This window comes from Sander vitreus, chromosome 17 (assembly GCF_031162955.1).
Source record: "Sander vitreus isolate 19-12246 chromosome 17, sanVit1, whole genome shotgun sequence".
In the NCBI taxonomy this organism is placed as follows: domain Eukaryota; kingdom Metazoa; phylum Chordata; class Actinopteri; order Perciformes; family Percidae; genus Sander; species Sander vitreus.
This window is the reverse complement of record NC_135871.1, coordinates 12,477,052-12,494,565: the sequence shown is the minus strand read 5'-3', so window position 1 is coordinate 12,494,565 and position 17,514 is coordinate 12,477,052. Positions and strand designations below refer to the sequence as shown.

General features: G+C 40.7%; 2 protein-coding genes across 5 annotated transcripts in view; both read right to left on the bottom strand.

Annotated features, from left to right (window-relative positions):
- Positions 1 to 1,197: 1,197 nt before the first annotated feature.
- On the bottom strand, positions 1,198 to 10,156 carry slc29a3 (solute carrier family 29 member 3). Of its 3 annotated transcripts, none has more exons than XM_078272876.1 (7): positions 10,013 to 10,156; positions 8,557 to 8,716; positions 8,048 to 8,473; positions 7,511 to 7,593; positions 7,154 to 7,380; positions 6,250 to 6,412; positions 1,198 to 4,032 (listed from the first exon to the last, which is right to left on the bottom strand). In XM_078272876.1, the coding sequence occupies exons 3-7, from the start codon at positions 8,369 to 8,371 to the stop codon at positions 3,408 to 3,410; spliced, it is 1,422 nt and encodes a 473-aa protein (XP_078129002.1). In that variant the 5' UTR covers positions 8,372 to 8,473; positions 8,557 to 8,716; positions 10,013 to 10,156; the 3' UTR covers positions 1,198 to 3,407. The 3 variants fall into 3 exon arrangements, with proteins under 3 accessions (XP_078129002.1, XP_078129003.1, XP_078129004.1); XM_078272877.1 differs by having other exon boundaries at positions 8,557 to 8,686; XM_078272878.1 differs by having other exon boundaries at positions 8,557 to 8,659.
- Positions 10,157 to 11,739: 1,583 nt separating this feature from the next.
- unc5b (unc-5 netrin receptor B) overlaps positions 11,740 to 17,514 on the bottom strand; it is a 49,371-nt gene continuing 43,596 nt past the window's right edge. For both annotated transcript variants that reach the window (XM_078272501.1, XM_078272502.1), the window contains 5 exons: positions 17,252 to 17,491; positions 16,288 to 16,437; positions 15,259 to 15,423; positions 14,964 to 15,142; positions 11,740 to 14,520 (listed from right to left, as the gene is read on the bottom strand). In XM_078272501.1, coding sequence (XP_078128627.1) covers positions 14,355 to 14,520; positions 14,964 to 15,142; positions 15,259 to 15,423; positions 16,288 to 16,437; positions 17,252 to 17,491 — 900 coding nt within the window. In that variant the 3' untranslated portion in view covers positions 11,740 to 14,354. The remainder of the gene's footprint in view (positions 14,521 to 14,963; positions 15,143 to 15,258; positions 15,424 to 16,287; positions 16,438 to 17,251; positions 17,492 to 17,514) is intronic.

The window sequence follows — 17,514 nt, the reverse complement described above, 5'->3', positions numbered from 1 at the left end:
AACTAATGAATCAAAGATGCCGTTTTTTGTTGTATACGACAAGCTCGGGCTCGTAGGGTTAACAACCGACTATGTTTTGAATGATTTGCCGTCGGGAGGCTAGTCTTTACGCACACGCTGTGCTCGTTAATAATTTTTCCGGTTTGCGCACGTATCTATTTTTAGGGGCATATTTGTGTGAAATGTTCGACTGTGGAGCGCTGAGTTGGTTTATTATTGTCAACAATGGAGTGGTGGTGCGCTCACCATGCATACCTCTGGTGGAGGATTGTCCAAAACTGCAGTCAGAGTTTGCAGCGTTGTGACTTGAAGACAATCGAAGGTACTCATTTTTGTTTTTAATTGATATGCAATGTTGAGGTGCTTCATCATGGATGTTGTGTTCCCCCCTTACAAGAAATGGTTACACTTTACTTGAAGGTATCTACATAAGAGTGACATGACACTGTCATGAACGTGTAATAAACATTATAAACAAGTCATAAACGTTTATGACATAGCGCTTCTTTTAGTAAGTGTCATTTGGTTTTTGTCATGACAAGTTAGGGTTAGAGTTAGGGTTCATGTGTCATGACAGTGTCATGTCACTCTTATGTAGATACCTTAAGTAAAGTGTTACCCAAGAAATTAACCTAAAACACAAATTATATTTTGCTTCCTCCTTATCTTTGCTTTTTGTAAAATGTAGCCAAAACTTTGACCGCTTAGCACGTTCAGCCATTGCAGCGAGATACCAAATGAGGAATGAAGAGAGGCAATTCCATTCTTCGTTTAGTATAAAAAGCAGTTGGCAGGCAATTCACTTGAATTCATTAACTTTATTAGACAATCGATGTAAGTTTGTGCACCAGTAATTTGATTTAAATGACATGGCTACTTATACTTATGGCTCGTTCATGCCACCTCGGAATGACAGGGACTGCCCCCGTGATTACGTTGTTTTTCCGACTACCAGCATTCACATGGTTAGGATGGTCGGGATGTGTGTGTTCTTCTTCTTCTGTTATATTGGCGTTTGGCATAACAACTTGTTGCATGACTGCCACCAACTGTTGGCCGTAGCCCAGAGTATCAGGTGTGTGAAAACATGGAGGCCACAATAATTTGCTTCTGTTCTCTTATGCGAGCATACAAACAGCACATCGTCAGGTGTTTGCGTTATCTGCAGGACAACGAACGGGAAAGGACACGGATAAGGTTGTTTTATTTTTTTTTATTTTTTATATACATAGGCCTATTTATGAATAATTTGAAACATGTTATGTCTGTGTAGGTTTCTCAGCAGAGGCGTTTGTCCACAATAAATACGTTTATTGTCATTGAAATATGTTCAGTGAACCAAATTCGCCTACATCAAACGTCAGCTGTCAACAACGCGTCACCAACTGGGAAACTCGGTTAGCAAAATCTGGCCCGAGTTTCCCACCTCCGATTCCCACAGGAACTGACACAAATGATGACGTTTTCACTCGGAAAAATGTTTTTCCGATGTCCGTGAACGCACGGATAGTCTCGCTTTGGCACTTCTTAAACCAATCACAATCGTCATGGGCGGTACTAAGCTCCACACGGAGCCCGCTGCAAAATAGTCGTGCGAGAGAAAACTGAGATTGGACAGATAGTCTAGCTAGCTGTCTGGATTTACCCTGCAGAGATCTCAGGAGCAGTTAACCCTAGTCCTCAGAAATCCACCGGAGTTTAAAATTACAACACAAAGAAAGCGGAAGGAAACGGACATCAGCGAAAATAAATGCATCCGGGGGAATTTCCTGTGGCACCAGAGCAATCCCGGAAGTGGAACGTCAAGGATATAGACTACTCGATACATAACGTTACATGATCCACTAGTCTCAGACCTTATTGATTTTCAGGTTTGAGAAATTTGGAACGGGGTCCTTTATAGAACCGGGTCTCGAGACCTATCCCTACTTCCTACCCCCCTACTTCTGGCGCCCCTGCTCAGACCACACCCATTTTCGAACTTGGCCTTCATTTTGATGTCAACAAAACACATTCAACTGGCAACATTAGAATGTTCCCTGTTGTTGGAGAATGTTTGATTGGTGTGCCATACAGTAGCTACTTTTTATTACTTCTGATGGACTGTAGCTCAAGTGCACATTCAAAAATGATGACAGAAATCACAACTTGTTACTGGAAATGTTCAGTTTATAAAGTCAGTCTGATCATGTTCAGTTAGAAGGTTTACAGACTGCAGACCATAGACTGAATATAAAGAGCTGCAGACATGAATCAACCACATAACAATCATGTTTTTCCAGCTGTAGCCCTCACTGACTGTGGTGCTTCTTTACCATCTGCATGAATCCATCGAAGGGGTCATAACAGAGAGATATGAAGTAGTTTTTTGATCAGCACTTTTTCCTCATGGCTTTACTAATGTACTTAGCATCACAGTGCTATGAGGCTCTAGTATTCATTAGAATTCACTGTCCAGCTACTGTCTGCTATATAGCTCAACTATACCACTGTAAATAGGTGCTTTCTGACCGGATAGTACTTGTACTTTTTAGAGGAAAAGTACACTTCTAAGCAGTTCTAAGAACTACTCTCCCCCAAAATCTTTTTTTTCCATTTGCATTCTCACTGGCCAAGTGGCCATAGGGACTGGTAGGAGGGGTAAAAGAGTGACGCAAGCACTGCAACGGTCTTTATAGCATCGTCACTAGACCTTAGCGCCACATACAACAAATTATGCTAATACTTGTGCACTTTTCCTATATTAAATGTACGTCCATTCGTAGTAATTCACGTAATGTTTTGCTCAACACAGACGGGGCTTTATTATACTCAGAACAGACCCCGCCTCTGCCTGCTGCTGCGTTGTGGACGTGTGTACGTGTGTGTGTGTGTGTGTGTGTGTGTGTGTGTGTGACGGCCGGCGAGCCGCAGGACAGGCTTGTGGAGTTTAACTCCGAAAAGACAGTTAACCACAGGTTCCCGTTAATCTTAAAATGGACATGTGTTGTGATATTTAAACAAACGAACCGTCAACGGCGAAATAAAAGCCTCTTATTTATGAGAGCGGTCTGAGAGAAAATCTAAACAGTTAATTTCTCGCCTAAAACGTTGTCAGAAGTGAATTTAATGATGAATAAGATGGTGAAAATTGTTAAAAATGTCCCGTTGTTGGTTGTTGCTCTGTCTGCAAGTTTCCGAGTTGGCAGTGGGCGTGGCTTATAAGTTTGACCAATCAAGTACACCTAGGAAAAGGAAAAAGACCCTGCTCTGAAGTAGGAGCTAAAAAAGTACGCTACTGAGGCCAGAGGAACTTAAAAATCGGAACACGACGAAAAAAGTGTTCTAGGAATGTTTAGTTCTAAGAACAGCAAAAACCCCTCCGGTCGGAAAGCCCCTAATAACTATGTTATTGCTTAACAGCCTGGTCAGATGCAGTGCACAATAAGCACAGAGAAAGCAGATCCCACAGCCAGTCCCAGAGTGAGGAAGACGGACATGACCACTCCTGTGGCCTCTGCCAGCTCTCGAGGTACCACCTTAGGGCCATAAATCATTGGCAGAGTGCCTAAGTAGCCATTAGTTAGGCCTAGCAGGCAGTTTAAGACCACAGGGTATAAGTCATGGTCGAACAGCACAGCGTGAAGGTGGTCCCTCGGCTGGTAGTTACAGAACATGAAAAGTGGCACAATGACGGAGCGACCAAGCACCAGTGCAGGCAGGACTCGGCTGGCAGGACCAGGAACCTGCAGCCAGGCTGTGGCCTGCCTGCCGCAGAAGTCTGCTGCGTTGTACAGGAGAAAACTGGTGAGGGGTACAAAGTAAGTGGTTGTCCAGGGGCTGCCGCTGTCTTTGTTGATAGACTGGATCCCTGAGGATACCGCAGGGAACACCATGATAGAGATGCAGAAGACGTAGAAGACGCTAAGGCCGAGCACCCACGTCTTCCTGAGGATAGGCTGCAGGGGTGGGATAGAGGAGGTTTTCCCTGTGCCTGCTGCTGCTGCCTCCTTGCTCATCACTCCTGAATTGGTTGCTGCAAGCATGTAGTGTCTAGAGAGAAGAGAAGCAGAACGCAGCAAGTAACTACTACATCTAAAATCTTTGACAAGATGTACTGAACCTGTCCCCTAAACACTAGTTTTTTATCATTAAATTGTCACAATGCTGTCTTCAAGGCCTGGTTAGCCTTTAAAATGACTTTTAAATGCAATTTGTCTTTCCATAAGTCTTGGAAGACAAACATCCGGTTGTTTTAGACTGATCATAACATCATCTGCAAAAAGCCCGATTTTATGTTCTGTGCCCTTCACCTCTATCCCCGCTATACCTTCATCTTCTCTTATTGCTTGGGCCAAAGGCTCGATGAAAAACGCAAAAAGAGTTGGTGATAAACAACAGCCCTGTCTGGTAGATCTTTCCAGTTTGAACCAGTTAGTGAGACTGCCATTTATTTTAATTCTAGCCTTCGGGTCTTGATATAGTGTTTTAATAATGTTTACTGAGTCTGTATTAAAACCAAATTTTTCTAAAGTAAGGTATAGAAATTTCCAACTAACGCTATCGAAAGCCTTTTCTCTGTCCAAGCTGAGCCGCAGTGCACTTTCTCCATTTTTTGTACTTCTTCAATTATATGTAAAGTCCTCCTTATATTGTCCTGTGTTTGGCGTCCCTTAATAAAGCCACATTGATCTTCGCTAATTAGTTCTGTCATAAAAGTTTCGAGTCTCTTAGCTAGGATGGTTGTATATATCTTATAGTCACAATTTAATATTGATATTGGTCTATAGTTTTCACAGAATTCCTTATCTTTCCCCTCCTTGGGAAGCACCGTGATTATGGCTTCTTTCCAAGAGGGGGGAATCTTACCTTTTTTTTAAGGTTTCTTTGAATGCTGCTAATAACATTGGACCCAATTCCTTTTTAAACATTTTGTACCATTCTGCCGTCGCCCCCCCGGGGTTTGATTTGATTTGAACTTATTAATGGCTTCTTCCATTTCCTTTGCTGTGATACATGAATTTTTGAACATTTGTTTTGTTTCTCTCCTATTGTTGGTAGATCTAATGAACTTAAAAAGTTTCTTATTAATTCCTCATCTGCTGAGTCCGGTTGTGTATACAGCTTTTTGTAATACTTTTCAAATACTTTTTCTATTTTTCCTGGTTCAAATTCTAGTGAATTGGTTGTGGGATCTCTGATTTTATGGATTGTATTCATGAGTTGCTGTTTCGTTATTCGCCTAGCTAGTAATTTTGTAGCTTTGGAGCCTGATTCGTAGTAAGTCTGCTTCAGAAGTCTAGATTTCTTTTCCACTTTGTCTAGTATCTCATTCACTTTTGTCTTCACTTCCTTGATTTGTTGAAGTAAACCTGCATCTCTAGAGTCTTTATGTTGTTGCTCTAATTTTTTAAGCTCTTCAATCTTCTTCTGATATAATTTCAGTCTATTTTTCTTGTTGTATGCTGCTAGAGATATTAGTTTTCCCTGCATAACTGCTTTCATGGCATCCCAAAGAGTAGTAAAATCTACCTCCCCATTGTCGTTCTCTGTCCTGTATGTATTTATTTCTGTTTTGATCTCCTCAACAAATCCTGGGTTATTTAGTACACTAACATTCATTCTCCATTTGTACTAGTTGTGTCCAAGTCCTGATTCAGTGTGATGTTAAAGTCCCCTCCGCATATCAATATCCCTTCTATTTCTTGAACAACTTCAAATAAATTCTTGAAAAAACTGATCCGTTAAATGTGTTTCTTATAAAAAAAACTAACCTGCACCTGATCCCTCTTTTTTCAGCTTTGCTATGACCTTCCCTCTTTTCATTGGGTTATTTAACCCATTCACATTCAGAGACACCACTTTAAGTTGGCTATGTTGCATCTTCTCCTTTTTTTTAGGTTTTCCCTTTCTCTCCCACCGACACCTGCAATTCTAACAACAATATGAACTCGAACTCCAAAACAATCCTTCCGATAACAACGGGCCTCTATAATCATGCCCGTGCCATTAGGAAGTAATTTAACCCCACTATGTGTTGGATTTGAACATTTCTAACTTTGGCACCATCTGGTAGTGGCATGAGGCATGACACTGGCAGATAATAATGCACACTGCTAAACTATCTGTAATCTATGGTATTCAGATTCAGATGAAAGTAAATTTTACAGAACAAGGTAAGGTGTTAATCACCTATATTTGTAAATGAAGGGCTTGATAGGTAGTTTATGTATCTGCATGAGAACCAGAATATCTTTGACTTCTACTGACCTTGAATATGCCAGCGTGGGCAGCAGCAGATATGTGATGATGCAGAGCAGGACGAAGACGTCGGCTGTCAGGAAATAAGCCAGAGCGCTGTCTGTCACATCCTTTGCCGCTGCCAGGTCCACTACTGATGCTACTGCACTCAGTGTGCCTCCCATGGCCTGGCCTGAGACAAAAAAAAGGACCTCCGTTGGTTGATTCAGTCTGTCAGTGCAGTCAAAAGACACTAAGCTGCCTCATGTCTCACTGTAAATACCTCCATAAACTGGTTAATTAAATGTAACCAACTGTCCATCTTTTTTTGCCTTTAGGAGGGAGAGAGGGAGGGAGGGGGACGATAACTTGCATAAAGGTTTACCCAGACTTGACCCGGAAATGTTACGATTATATATATTTCTATTATACTATTATATTAATTCCTAGCCCACCATGACGCCCCATAAGTTCATCATACCTGCTTATTCCTGTTCTGCACTGGACAACAGGCATTCTTGTTGTGTTCACCAGTGTGCCCACGCACAGACACCGTCATTATGTCCCACACACCATGTACAGTGGTGGCGAGACAAATAGTCACAATAACAAGTTATTTCATCAGTAAACCCTTAACGAAGCTGCTAAACAGGGCCTACTTTTTGGTTTCATGACGGCAGAAAGAAAGGTATGTGTACAATGGTTTTGTATAAATGCTACAAAGACAACATGACCTGAATGAGGACTGTACCTTTTATCTATTTTATACATTTGTATCTTTACAGGTCTCTGTATTAAAAATGCTTCTAAAGTCTTGTCTTTGTTTTATGTCGTATTTTCTGTTTTATTTGCTTTGTATGTTCATGCTTATGTAAAGCACTTTGAATTGCCTTTGTGTCTGTTGTGTACTATATAAAAAAGGGCCATGCTTTACCTGATATAAGAGCCTGAGAAATCCTCATGGGGAAATGCCCGCTGATCCCGAACACGCTGCCAGAGAAGAGGTTTGAGGCTCCGCTGACGACAGCCACACTGGCCAGCGTGACAATGAAGAACTCCGTCCTGCAGTCTGACGTGTCCACCTTCACCAGCACAGTGGTTACCACAAACACCAACAGGATCACAAAAAGAGACGACAGGATCCGTACATTTGAAGACAACCTAACACACACACGCACGCGCACACGCACACACACACACACACGCCATTGTCAACAAACATTTTGAGACAAAGAAAAACATCTGTGAGGAATGTGCTGTGTGTGTGTGTTTGTGTAGTGGAGGAATTAACCTGTTAACTAGGACATAGTTGAGTATCAGACACAGCACAGAGGGCACTGTGGAGGCAATGGCCAGATAGCTTTCAAAGTAGTTCTGTGAATAGTTACAGAAAAGGCAAACCATTTGAATTTGCTTAAATATAAGAACACACACTCACATAATGTCTCACACAAACTAAGAAGAAGTGAAAGCAGATGAAGGAAAAAAAAAAAAAAACTAACATTTCCTTCCTTATCTTTGCTATGGTTTCTAAGTCAAACAAAATCAAGCATTGATCTCAGAGTAGCAGAAATCTATAGAATTCATCTATTCTTGAAATGAAAATAAATAAATTGGAAGCAGATCTACCACCCTGACTCTTCCCCTCTCTACCTTACCTTAGTTGCCAACAAGCCTTTAGGCCTTTCTAATTGTATAATTGTGTTGCAATGGATTTCACATTTCAGACGTGAAAGGACCGTAACATTTCTATGAAAAGCATGCAGAATGGCACAAATGTGCATCTTCCAGTTTTCACCATAGCACAGTTGTATTTAGTCTCACTCACACTGAGGTCTGACCATTGCTCATCATTGCCGCTGCCATGAGTGTTGTTACTCAGTTTGTAGAGCCAGTAGTGTTTGGCTGTTATGAAGAAGTTCCAGGGCAGCAGGGAGCCGATGCCCATCAGAAAGAAGATGATGTACACTAAACAGTAAGAGTCCTCTGGACTGTAGCGTACGGCCAGAGGCACTGAAGATTGTTTGGGCAGGAGTGATGCAGAGGGACTCTGGTCCTCGCTTTCCTCATCCTCAGATACATTGTGTTTGCCAGGAGCAGTCGCAACATAGGAGGAATCGAGACTGGACTGCACAGGCTCTGTGGTATCCATTTTTACAGACAGAATACAGGATACTCACAAAGTAAAGACGAGAGATAAAATGGAATGTTGTTGTAGTAAAGAACACCAAGACAGTTGGTATTAAACAGAGAGCTGTGAAGGGAAAAAAAAAACAACTTAAAAAACTCACTGCAAAATATTGTTATTGCAATAAGTGGGGTTAGGATGATGCTTACGTTTACTTGTGCTTGTCCAGAAAAGAAAAGATAGGCCATAGTGTGGAGAGACATCTGTGCTGTAGCTGGTAGAGATCAGTCCAATTGTCCAGATCATGTGATGCTGCAGTACAAGGAGTCACATTTAAACCTGAGAACACAGGCCCTACACATGTAAGACCTAAAACAGAGAAGGTGTACTCAGTTTATTTTCAGCACAAAACACTGAAGATGACAAACTGCTACCTCAGAACAGAAAATGTACACAATTTAGATTGAGTGGAATGTGCCACCACTGCACCAACAATATTAATGGGGGCACTGGAGTCATTTGGCAGCAGTGTGTGGATGTGAACCCACTGCTCTCACACAGCAGGAATCAGTCCTGGACTTACATAACTGAACTGAGGGCTTGGCAATTCCCATACACAGTGTGGTTCTTCAAGTTAAATGCTCCATCACAGAAAGCAACTCAGCATAGGGCTGGGCAATATATCGATATTATATCGATATCGTGATATGAGACTAGATAACCGTCTTAGATTTTGGATATCGTAATATGACATAAGTGTTGTCTTTTCCTGGTTTTAAAGGCTGCATTACAGTAAAGTGATGTACTTTTCTGAACTTACCAGACTGTTCTAGCTGTTCTATTATTTGCCTTTTCCCCACTTAGACATTATGTCCACATTACTGATGATTATTTATCTAAAATCTAAGTGTGAAGATATTTTGTTAAAGCACCAATTGTCAACCCTAGAATATCGCCACAATATCGATATTGAGGTATTTGGTCAAGAATGTTGTGATATCTGATTTTCTCCATATCGCCCAGCCCTAACTCAGCATTTAGTACAGCACTTTCCTTAAGGCATGGGATTGTTTGACCTATTATACTGACGTACAGCAATCACTACAGTTTCATGAGGTAGAATCAGAGACATCTGGTCCTATTTCTGCCACTGACAGAAAATAGAAAAACAGACTTTCACGAGCATCACTTTCTTGCACAATATGAGGTTGCTAACGTTACTTTAACTATTTAAGGAGGTTAAAGGAAGGCTGATATGAGAGAACAATGCTGACCTTGCACCATAAAGCATAATGTGTGCCACTAATGAGGAACCAGTTTTCACGTGATGCTTATCCAAAGCAATTACACGAACTTGAACTCCAGACACTCAGCAGTTTAACAGTTTTAAGTATGCCTCTGGTCACTGCGGACAGCTGGTCACCAACGTTTTTTCACTATTCATTGTCAAATTATTCTGTTCATTCTGCCGTGGTCTTAATTATTGGAGTCTTCACGCGAATAAACATGTCAAGTTTGATTTGTTTAGTGTGGACACCGTAAGCTAACACCAGAAGCTAGCTAACTACCCTAGCCTTCTACAAAGTATCAACACACGTTAGCTAACCTGGCTAGCTAGTCGACCCGTGCCTAATGTTGGGCTCATTAAATAAAATATAAACATACCTCGCTGCTAGAGACTCCCTGTCTGTTGCTTCTGTCGCTTCTACAAGTGCTTCAATGATACACAAATCCATTCGCTGCAAACTTCTTTTCTGATCAGCTGACAATCCGCATTCTTCCACCAGCAGCAACAACAACAATAGCTAAGACTTCCGGCACGAATCCTTAAGAATAAAAGTGCCATCCACATAAATCGAAACCAGACTGACTCAAAATGTATATTTTTACGCAATACGTAAGCTTATTTTAAAAAGTATTTTTCAAAAACAAAATAGAACTAAAAAACGTAATCCACGCTTTTTTACGTGTTGTTTCCGGTACAGCTTTATTTTCTTTTCTTTTTTAAATAAAAGCACGCATACATTGAATTAATAAAATATATAAAATACAAAAGTTTTGTTTAAATTAATGCTACTAACTTACAATAATTAAATGTTCTTTTTGAAAAACAGATGAAGACACCAAAACAAATGGTTGCAATGTGGAAATCTGCCAAGATATTAGATGATATACCTTTTAAATGGACGGATGTAAAGACTTTATTGAAAGTCAAACTGAATGTTGCAGTCGTCTGATCAGCTGACTGCATTCAGCTAATCATCACTCTCTCATAATACGTGATCATTAGTGTCATTAGTCATTACAACAATGTTACTACTGTTAAAAGTAATAACATAATAAGTTTGAATTAAGTTAAAATTTTAGCAAATATCACATTTATCATATATGATAAAAAGCACAATGAAATATAAAAGTTGCTTATTCATGAATAGTTTATTAAAACTTCCTTTATATTGTAAATACTTCCTGTTTATTTCTTAAAATGCCAGAATCAGTTTTGAATACATAATGTAACGGCTTTTGTTGAAAAGTGTGGCTTATCCATCACATTTACCAGGAGAGGGCACCATAGGACAGCACGTGCTGTGGGGTGTTATTGCGCCTCTCTGGAATGTGAAAACAATTAGCCTACAATACCTGTAAGAAGAAAAAAGACTAAAAGTCCTCTACAGTCAAACATGATACCAGGTGATTTTGCGTAAATAAAATAATAATACAAAAACGTGTGTCTTTGTCTTTCTACTATGAGCCTAAAATCAAATAGCTACATCATTCATGAACTTATTCTGCAGGTTATAATTCTAAGCATTATAAAAGGTTTGATTAAGTGATGCACTGAAGGGTGCCATATCAGTCCTCAATTAGCAGTGCATCTGATGAAACAGGTGCAAAGTTGTGCCTGCCATTAAGACTATGCTGCAGTGCACTCTCACCACCGATGACTCACTGGGATATTTGTTCTCAATATGAGAGCCTAATCTGTCAAATCCCCCCCACATCCTGCACTCGTAAAAAAAAAAAAAAAATGTTATAATGCTCGATCTAAACGCCCAGAGTCAATCCTTAAAGGACACTATTATTGTCTCTAAAACCTTGTTAATTTTAAGGTCAGACAGTCTGCCAGTTAAAAGCTTTCAAAGCTAAATGGACCTAAAGGGAATTTTCCAATGAGGTGTGAGGGGAAAGAGGGACAGGTTGAGTAGCTTCGTATTTTTTGTGAAAATGGGGTGTAATTGATTAAAACACAGATGCCATTTAAAGGTGATTTTGTTGTTCCAAGGAGCTCAAAAGAAGCCTGCAATCTGCTCTATGGATTTTATGAAAGCTGCTCTTACAATGTTTGGTTTTGCATTAACACGTTTAATTCAATAACAACAAAACACACACTATTGTTAAACTAAGAAATATAATTTATTGCATAAAAATTATATTTAGTTACAGGTAAGAAGGCTAGATGTTTATTTACAATTGATACTGTACAGAGATAAAATTATGTCACTGAATCCATATTTTTTTTCCGTAAAAAGTTCTGACTTCTTGAACAAAGGCTGTTTCTCTTTGATTGAGAGCAAGGAGGAATCCAGTCCAGCTCCAGCATAAATTATCCAGAGCTATGGCCAAAGTTTCAACAGATACTCAAGAAATCTGGACGAATAAACACTAGTCTACAGATAGCCAGTCTCTGTAACAAGATTTGAGGAAAGAAAATAGTCCTGCAGTGTTCAGGGATCCAAAGTTCTGAACTGGTCGTGTTCAGATATTTCCTCATGGTCAAAGACCTGCAGGGCACGAGTTCATGGTGTTAGTCGCAACTTGTTTGGCAGCTTTTGCCCCATACGTTCTCCCACATGTGCTTTTTCAATACTAGCTTGCTTGGTCAGTGATCCAATCCTTCCCATCCAGATGAAGAATTCCCACACATACCACCATAACCAAAAATGTTAAACCACTCTTAAACCACTTTAGAATACAAAATCAAAACCCTGTCAATGCCCTGATCTGAAAAAATAGAATTATTCTTCCAGGAAACAAAAGAAGTCAAAATGCTTCGCTTTTTTTTTTCTTTTTTTTTGTACTTGCATAGCACTTACAAAAAGAAATGACAGATCTTAAACGTGTGTACGTACTGTACGTGCACACCCACCTGCCCACACATACACACTCGCGCACACATACACTTGTGTTTTTTTGACTCACTGCAGGAGGAGGGATACTGCTTGTGTTTTGGTTTTTGTGGTTTCAATGATATGAACACTTTTTTATTTGCTTTGAGGGTGAAAAAGACTCAATAACACACAGACCTTAATGAAAAAGATACAGATGAAAGCATTTCAATTCCCGTCTAACAATAACTGACAGTACAATATTGATAATGCAAAAGCTTGAGGACCCTGACCACAAAGCAGGCGGCTTAGTAAAAAGGTTAACAATTTGTTATCAAATTGAGAGAGACATAATGAGTTACAGGGCGTTGAATAGACAGGACACAAGGGGTGGACAGAGAATAGATTGAAATGTAATGCAGTTAGTGTTGAGGTACATTTATGGTCCCTTGCTGCCTAGTTGATTTAAGGCAAGGCTTATCTATTCTGTAAAATTCATCTCTGCCCTCAGTTACAGCAAAGCATAAATGCCTATGAAATACAGCACCCAGTATGTTCACCTGGACATATGACCACCTCTAATAATGTTTTACAGATTACATTTTGAATAGATGCACCGTATTAAAAATAACAAATAATCTGAGACATCCCCTGTGCACCTAACTCCCATTTGGCCTGCTGTACTAGAATCAAAAATAAAACACAGCAGCCTAAACAAGCACAGATGATAGAACAGGTTCTATATGATCGTAACAGAAATGAAAAAAATTAAAATATCCACAAATATGGATAATAACTTAAAGAGCGTTCCCCAAAGGAAACTTTAAGAGATGACCAGAAAGCTCTTCTGCAGTTTATTCTCGACAGATCGGAGGAGTGTGGCTGTGCGATAGAGGAATGCGAGGAGTGATGAAAGAGAAACACCCCTGTGAGCCGGAATGATATGCCAAGGCTTTGAGGCATTTGTTGGTACAATATAAAGAGTCAGTCGGCCTGGTTTTCTGCCAATTCTTAAATCAACTTCACAATTCACCCTCGTACCACAAAATGAGGCACCTTTTTTTTTTCCAGCCCAAAGCGACGTGCTTTAAGCCCTCAAACCTTGAGGGTTCGGACCTTGTGATTTGTCGACAGTCTGAGTAGTTAGACAAGAAATCCTATCAGATCAGAGTCAGTTAATGACCTGTTTGACTGTGTGTGTGTGTGTGTGTGTGTGTGTGTGTGTGTGTGTGTGTGTGTGTGTGTGTGTGTGTGTGTTTGTTGGAGTGTCTGTAGCCTAAGGAGGTTTCAGACAGGCCATGGCTGCCTGTCATTCACTGCACACACACACACACAGAATGACAATGGAGAAAAGAAAAGCCCCTGCCATGAGGTGAGATGGTGTTAAATCATGCACTTTCATGCTGCTATTGAAACATGGGTTATACCGTGTTAGCGTTTGTCTGTTTGTGTTATTGTGCGTGCTTTAGAGTGTTGGAATACATGATTCTTCTTTTGTTTGTTCCAAAGCTTTTGTTATTTATATACAAGAATAGTGTAATTTTAAATCTTTGAAGAAGACAATCAACACCACATATGACAGATGACTTTACACTCATTTTACGCCTTCTACCCTCAAATTGGTTTCACATCTTGCAGATGCAACATGGCTTTAGAGGATTCAAGCTGAATCTGATTAGCAGTTGTCATGGGAATGCGTTATGGTGGGTATGCAGCTACAGTGGCTGATCAGGGGTCAGAGAAAAGGAAGATGATGCAGAGGTAATACAGTGCATAAGAAGGAACCAAAATGATTATGATTGTGCCGGGGTGTGCATATTCATAGGCAGGTATTCTTAATTCCATCACGGTGGTGAGAAGAAAAAAAAAAAGTCTGGCTTGCTCTCTCGTTCCTTGACCAATCAACAATCCCCATCTGTTGTCATGACAACTAGCACCTCACTTTTGCCCATTTCTTCCAGCGCGGTCGCCAGAGAGACCAGGTCTGCGTCAGCTTGGTGACAAGCTTCCCATAAGTCCAGTAGAACACCTGTAGGGCTGGGCTTTGTTGCAAAGTAGTTCAAGTACCTGAGGAGAAGAAAGAGAACAGGAAGCACTCCGTTATTTTGAAGTCATTAATACTGCACGTCGCAAATACTGCTGGTACCACTTTATTTTGACAGTCCAATATTGATGCCCAAGTCACTACCATATTTCACAAAGCAAAATTAGCTTGTTAGGCAAGATGAAATATCTTCTGAATCTTCTTTTAAGCAATGCACGGTATATCATGCATGGCTAAATGATATCCCTGAACAAGTCATGCTTTCCTGATTCTAATCAGTACGATATGACACATTTTTCTGTTGTCTGTCTACATAAAAAAAAAAAAATCACAACCCCATACATCTTACCTCAGACAGTGAATATCTACATGCCACCTCATAAACAATTCTGAGCATTAACACTGGACTCTCTGTTTGACCAAGCTGCCTTTCACACATACAGTAAACATGTGATGCAGATCTGACCTGTCAAAGCCCAGACTGCGCGCCAGTAGTCTCCAGTCACATCCTCGAGCACTGGGTGCATCCAAACTGGCACAGATCTTCTGGCGGATGGAGTCAGGCAAGCGAAAGGCATAGGGTCCCACTTGAGAGGAAGGCAGGCAGGTGCCTCCTGAGGGGAGGGGCGAGTGCGGGGGTAGAGTCTGGATTTACAGAGAAGGTGAGAAGCATTGAGACCGACCTCTGTAATTCTGGCATAACTGTGTTGCTTTCATTGCAACTTTATCTGCGTTAGCATTATTTAAGTTGTCACCATTACCTCCTGAATATCCGTGTGCAGCTGGAATATCTGTCCCTCCCCTTCCACCTGTCGGACACAGATCTTACAGGTGAGCTGTGACACAGCCAGGCTCCCTCTCTCCAGGCTGAAGGTGCAGTGCAGGGGTCTCTGACTGCCACTCCAGATGTGATAGAACGGGATCTCCTGTTAACAAAGAGAAATGTTAAGGAAGAAAGAAACTGATGGTTGTTTCCTGCAGATAAATGATGGTCTGTTTGTTTGTGCTGTAATGAGGGACATTATACCAGTTGTCCGTTTAATGTAGTTTTACACTGAAACTACATTTCCAGGTTAGAATATCAGTTGTCAGTGTAGTCACAGCTGTACGGATGTTATGTGATCACTAAAAACATTTACTTCGCCTCAGAAACTCTGATGTATGTGAACTTTCAACTTTTGAAAAGTTAAATAAAATATTTGTTAAAAAAAAGATAAGAAAAAAAAGAAATGTTAAGAAGGATCACTGAAAAACATGGTCTCTACCACTGTGATTAAAGTGGCTTTGTCCTGAGCAACACAATCAGGAAGGATCTAGAACACACAGTTTCCATTCCAGGAGAGTGCAATATGCTGTTTCCACCAACTGGGTCTCTGTGTGTCAGAGTGCAATATATTTCCTAAGCGCACTGTCCGTAAATTAGGACCACTATCAGATTTCCTGTTTGTTTATTCAGAGAGGGTTCAGACTGCAATCTCGGTGGGGCCCGCCAAGAGAATGCAGCAGAGGGTTTGAATTTTTACAACAGACGTGAACAGTCAATTAGCTGTATTTTCTGAGAAAATAGCCATTCTACTGAATAAAGAGTTTGTCAGACCATAGTTTTTACTTAAGAGTTGATGCCTATTAGGCTTGAAGTAACACTGACAATTCATCAATAGTTTTATGGATCTACATCATTCAAGCTGCTGCTGAATTGTGCTCTGTAGACAAGAACACATCCACATCTATAGGCCCTATACAAATCAACAGGCAGTTATTTAGCATCTGCTGCATTTTGAGTGTCTCACCTGATACTTTGCCAGTAGTTTGCTTCTCCAGTGAGTGTGAGGAATGTCGTGGATGGACAGGCGCAGGTTGTGGTAGCTGTCTTTGAAGAGCAGAGGCTTGGGATCCTCCAGCAAAACTCCACCTAGACTCCTCTCCAAATCCAGCACCTCCTGCTCAGAGGCAGAGAGAAGACGGACTTAGCAACTGCATCTATGTTTTTATTAATTTGATCACAGTTTTATCATTGTAACGCATTCCAAAACATGCTTAATTAAAATGCGCCATGCATTCTCTATAGTTGGAGTCTTCAAATGGAAATGTGTGAGAGCTAACAGTTTGAAAGCTGTTTGAACTTTAGCAGCCAGAAATCATGCAATGTGATGCCAGTAAACTGCACACAACACGCCCATGTTTGAAGCCCCGGCTGGTCTGTGAACACTGAGAGGGAAAATGTCTAACGCCATCAAGTCCAACTTTCTCTGGATGGTGTGCTCACTTGCTGTTTACTAGGGAGGTTGTATTGTGCTGTACCTTTTTGAGTCGTTGCTTTTAGTGGGTAAGGGAGATTCAACATGATACCAGTGTTTGATGTGGGTGAGAATGGTGGATCTTTTGTTTTGATTTTTGTTATGTGAATATTTGGAGTGTGTATGTTGTTTCTGAACAAACCAAGCTCTATTATGGCTGTACTTCAAAACTAAAGCTGATATGATGAATGTATATATATTTTTTTATTATTCTTGTCTAATGCAGCTTTAAGTAAATTACCAGTAATGCACTTTAATATATATTTAATATACTAATTAATATTCACACTATAAGTATAGTATTTGCCAGATTGACTCGCACATCAAAGAAATAAAGAAACAGAACGGCAATAGGGCAGAAAGGCTTGACAAAGAAAAGTAAACAGTAAAGAAGAGAGGTAAAGACATATGCAGACATTTGTACACAGACAGAGAGTGACAAACACACAAGCAGCACCTTGAGTGCATGTGGGGTGTCGTGGATGCAGTAGATACGGAGGCTGTAGTCCAGGGAGAGGCAGGGTGCTCGAGGGGCGAACAGTGCCAACTGCAGGCGTTTGCAGGCTGGCTGTGGAGGGCAGGACTGGCCCACCAGGCCGTACGTTCCCAGCTGTTCCATTAGAACATGACAACACTCCTCCTCCAGCTGCAGGTAGCACGGAGACGACAAAGTCTCCTCTCCTACTGTCAGAACCTCCTGAAAACAGATTGAAATAGGGT

Bases quoted from the DNA above. Each gene is read 5' to 3' on its own strand.
- slc29a3 (XM_078272876.1), bottom strand. From the start codon at position 8,371: ATGGATACCACAGAGCCTGTGCAGTCCAGTCTCGATTCCTCCTATGTT. The intron at 7,381-7,510 runs GTTAATTCCTCC...TGTGTGTGTTAG, and splicing joins AACTATGTCCTAGTTAACAG to GTTGTCTTCAAATGTACGGA. The intron at 4,033-6,249 runs GTCAGTAGAAGT...TCTTCTCTCTAG, and splicing joins CCCACGCTGGCATATTCAAG to ACACTACATGCTTGCAGCAA.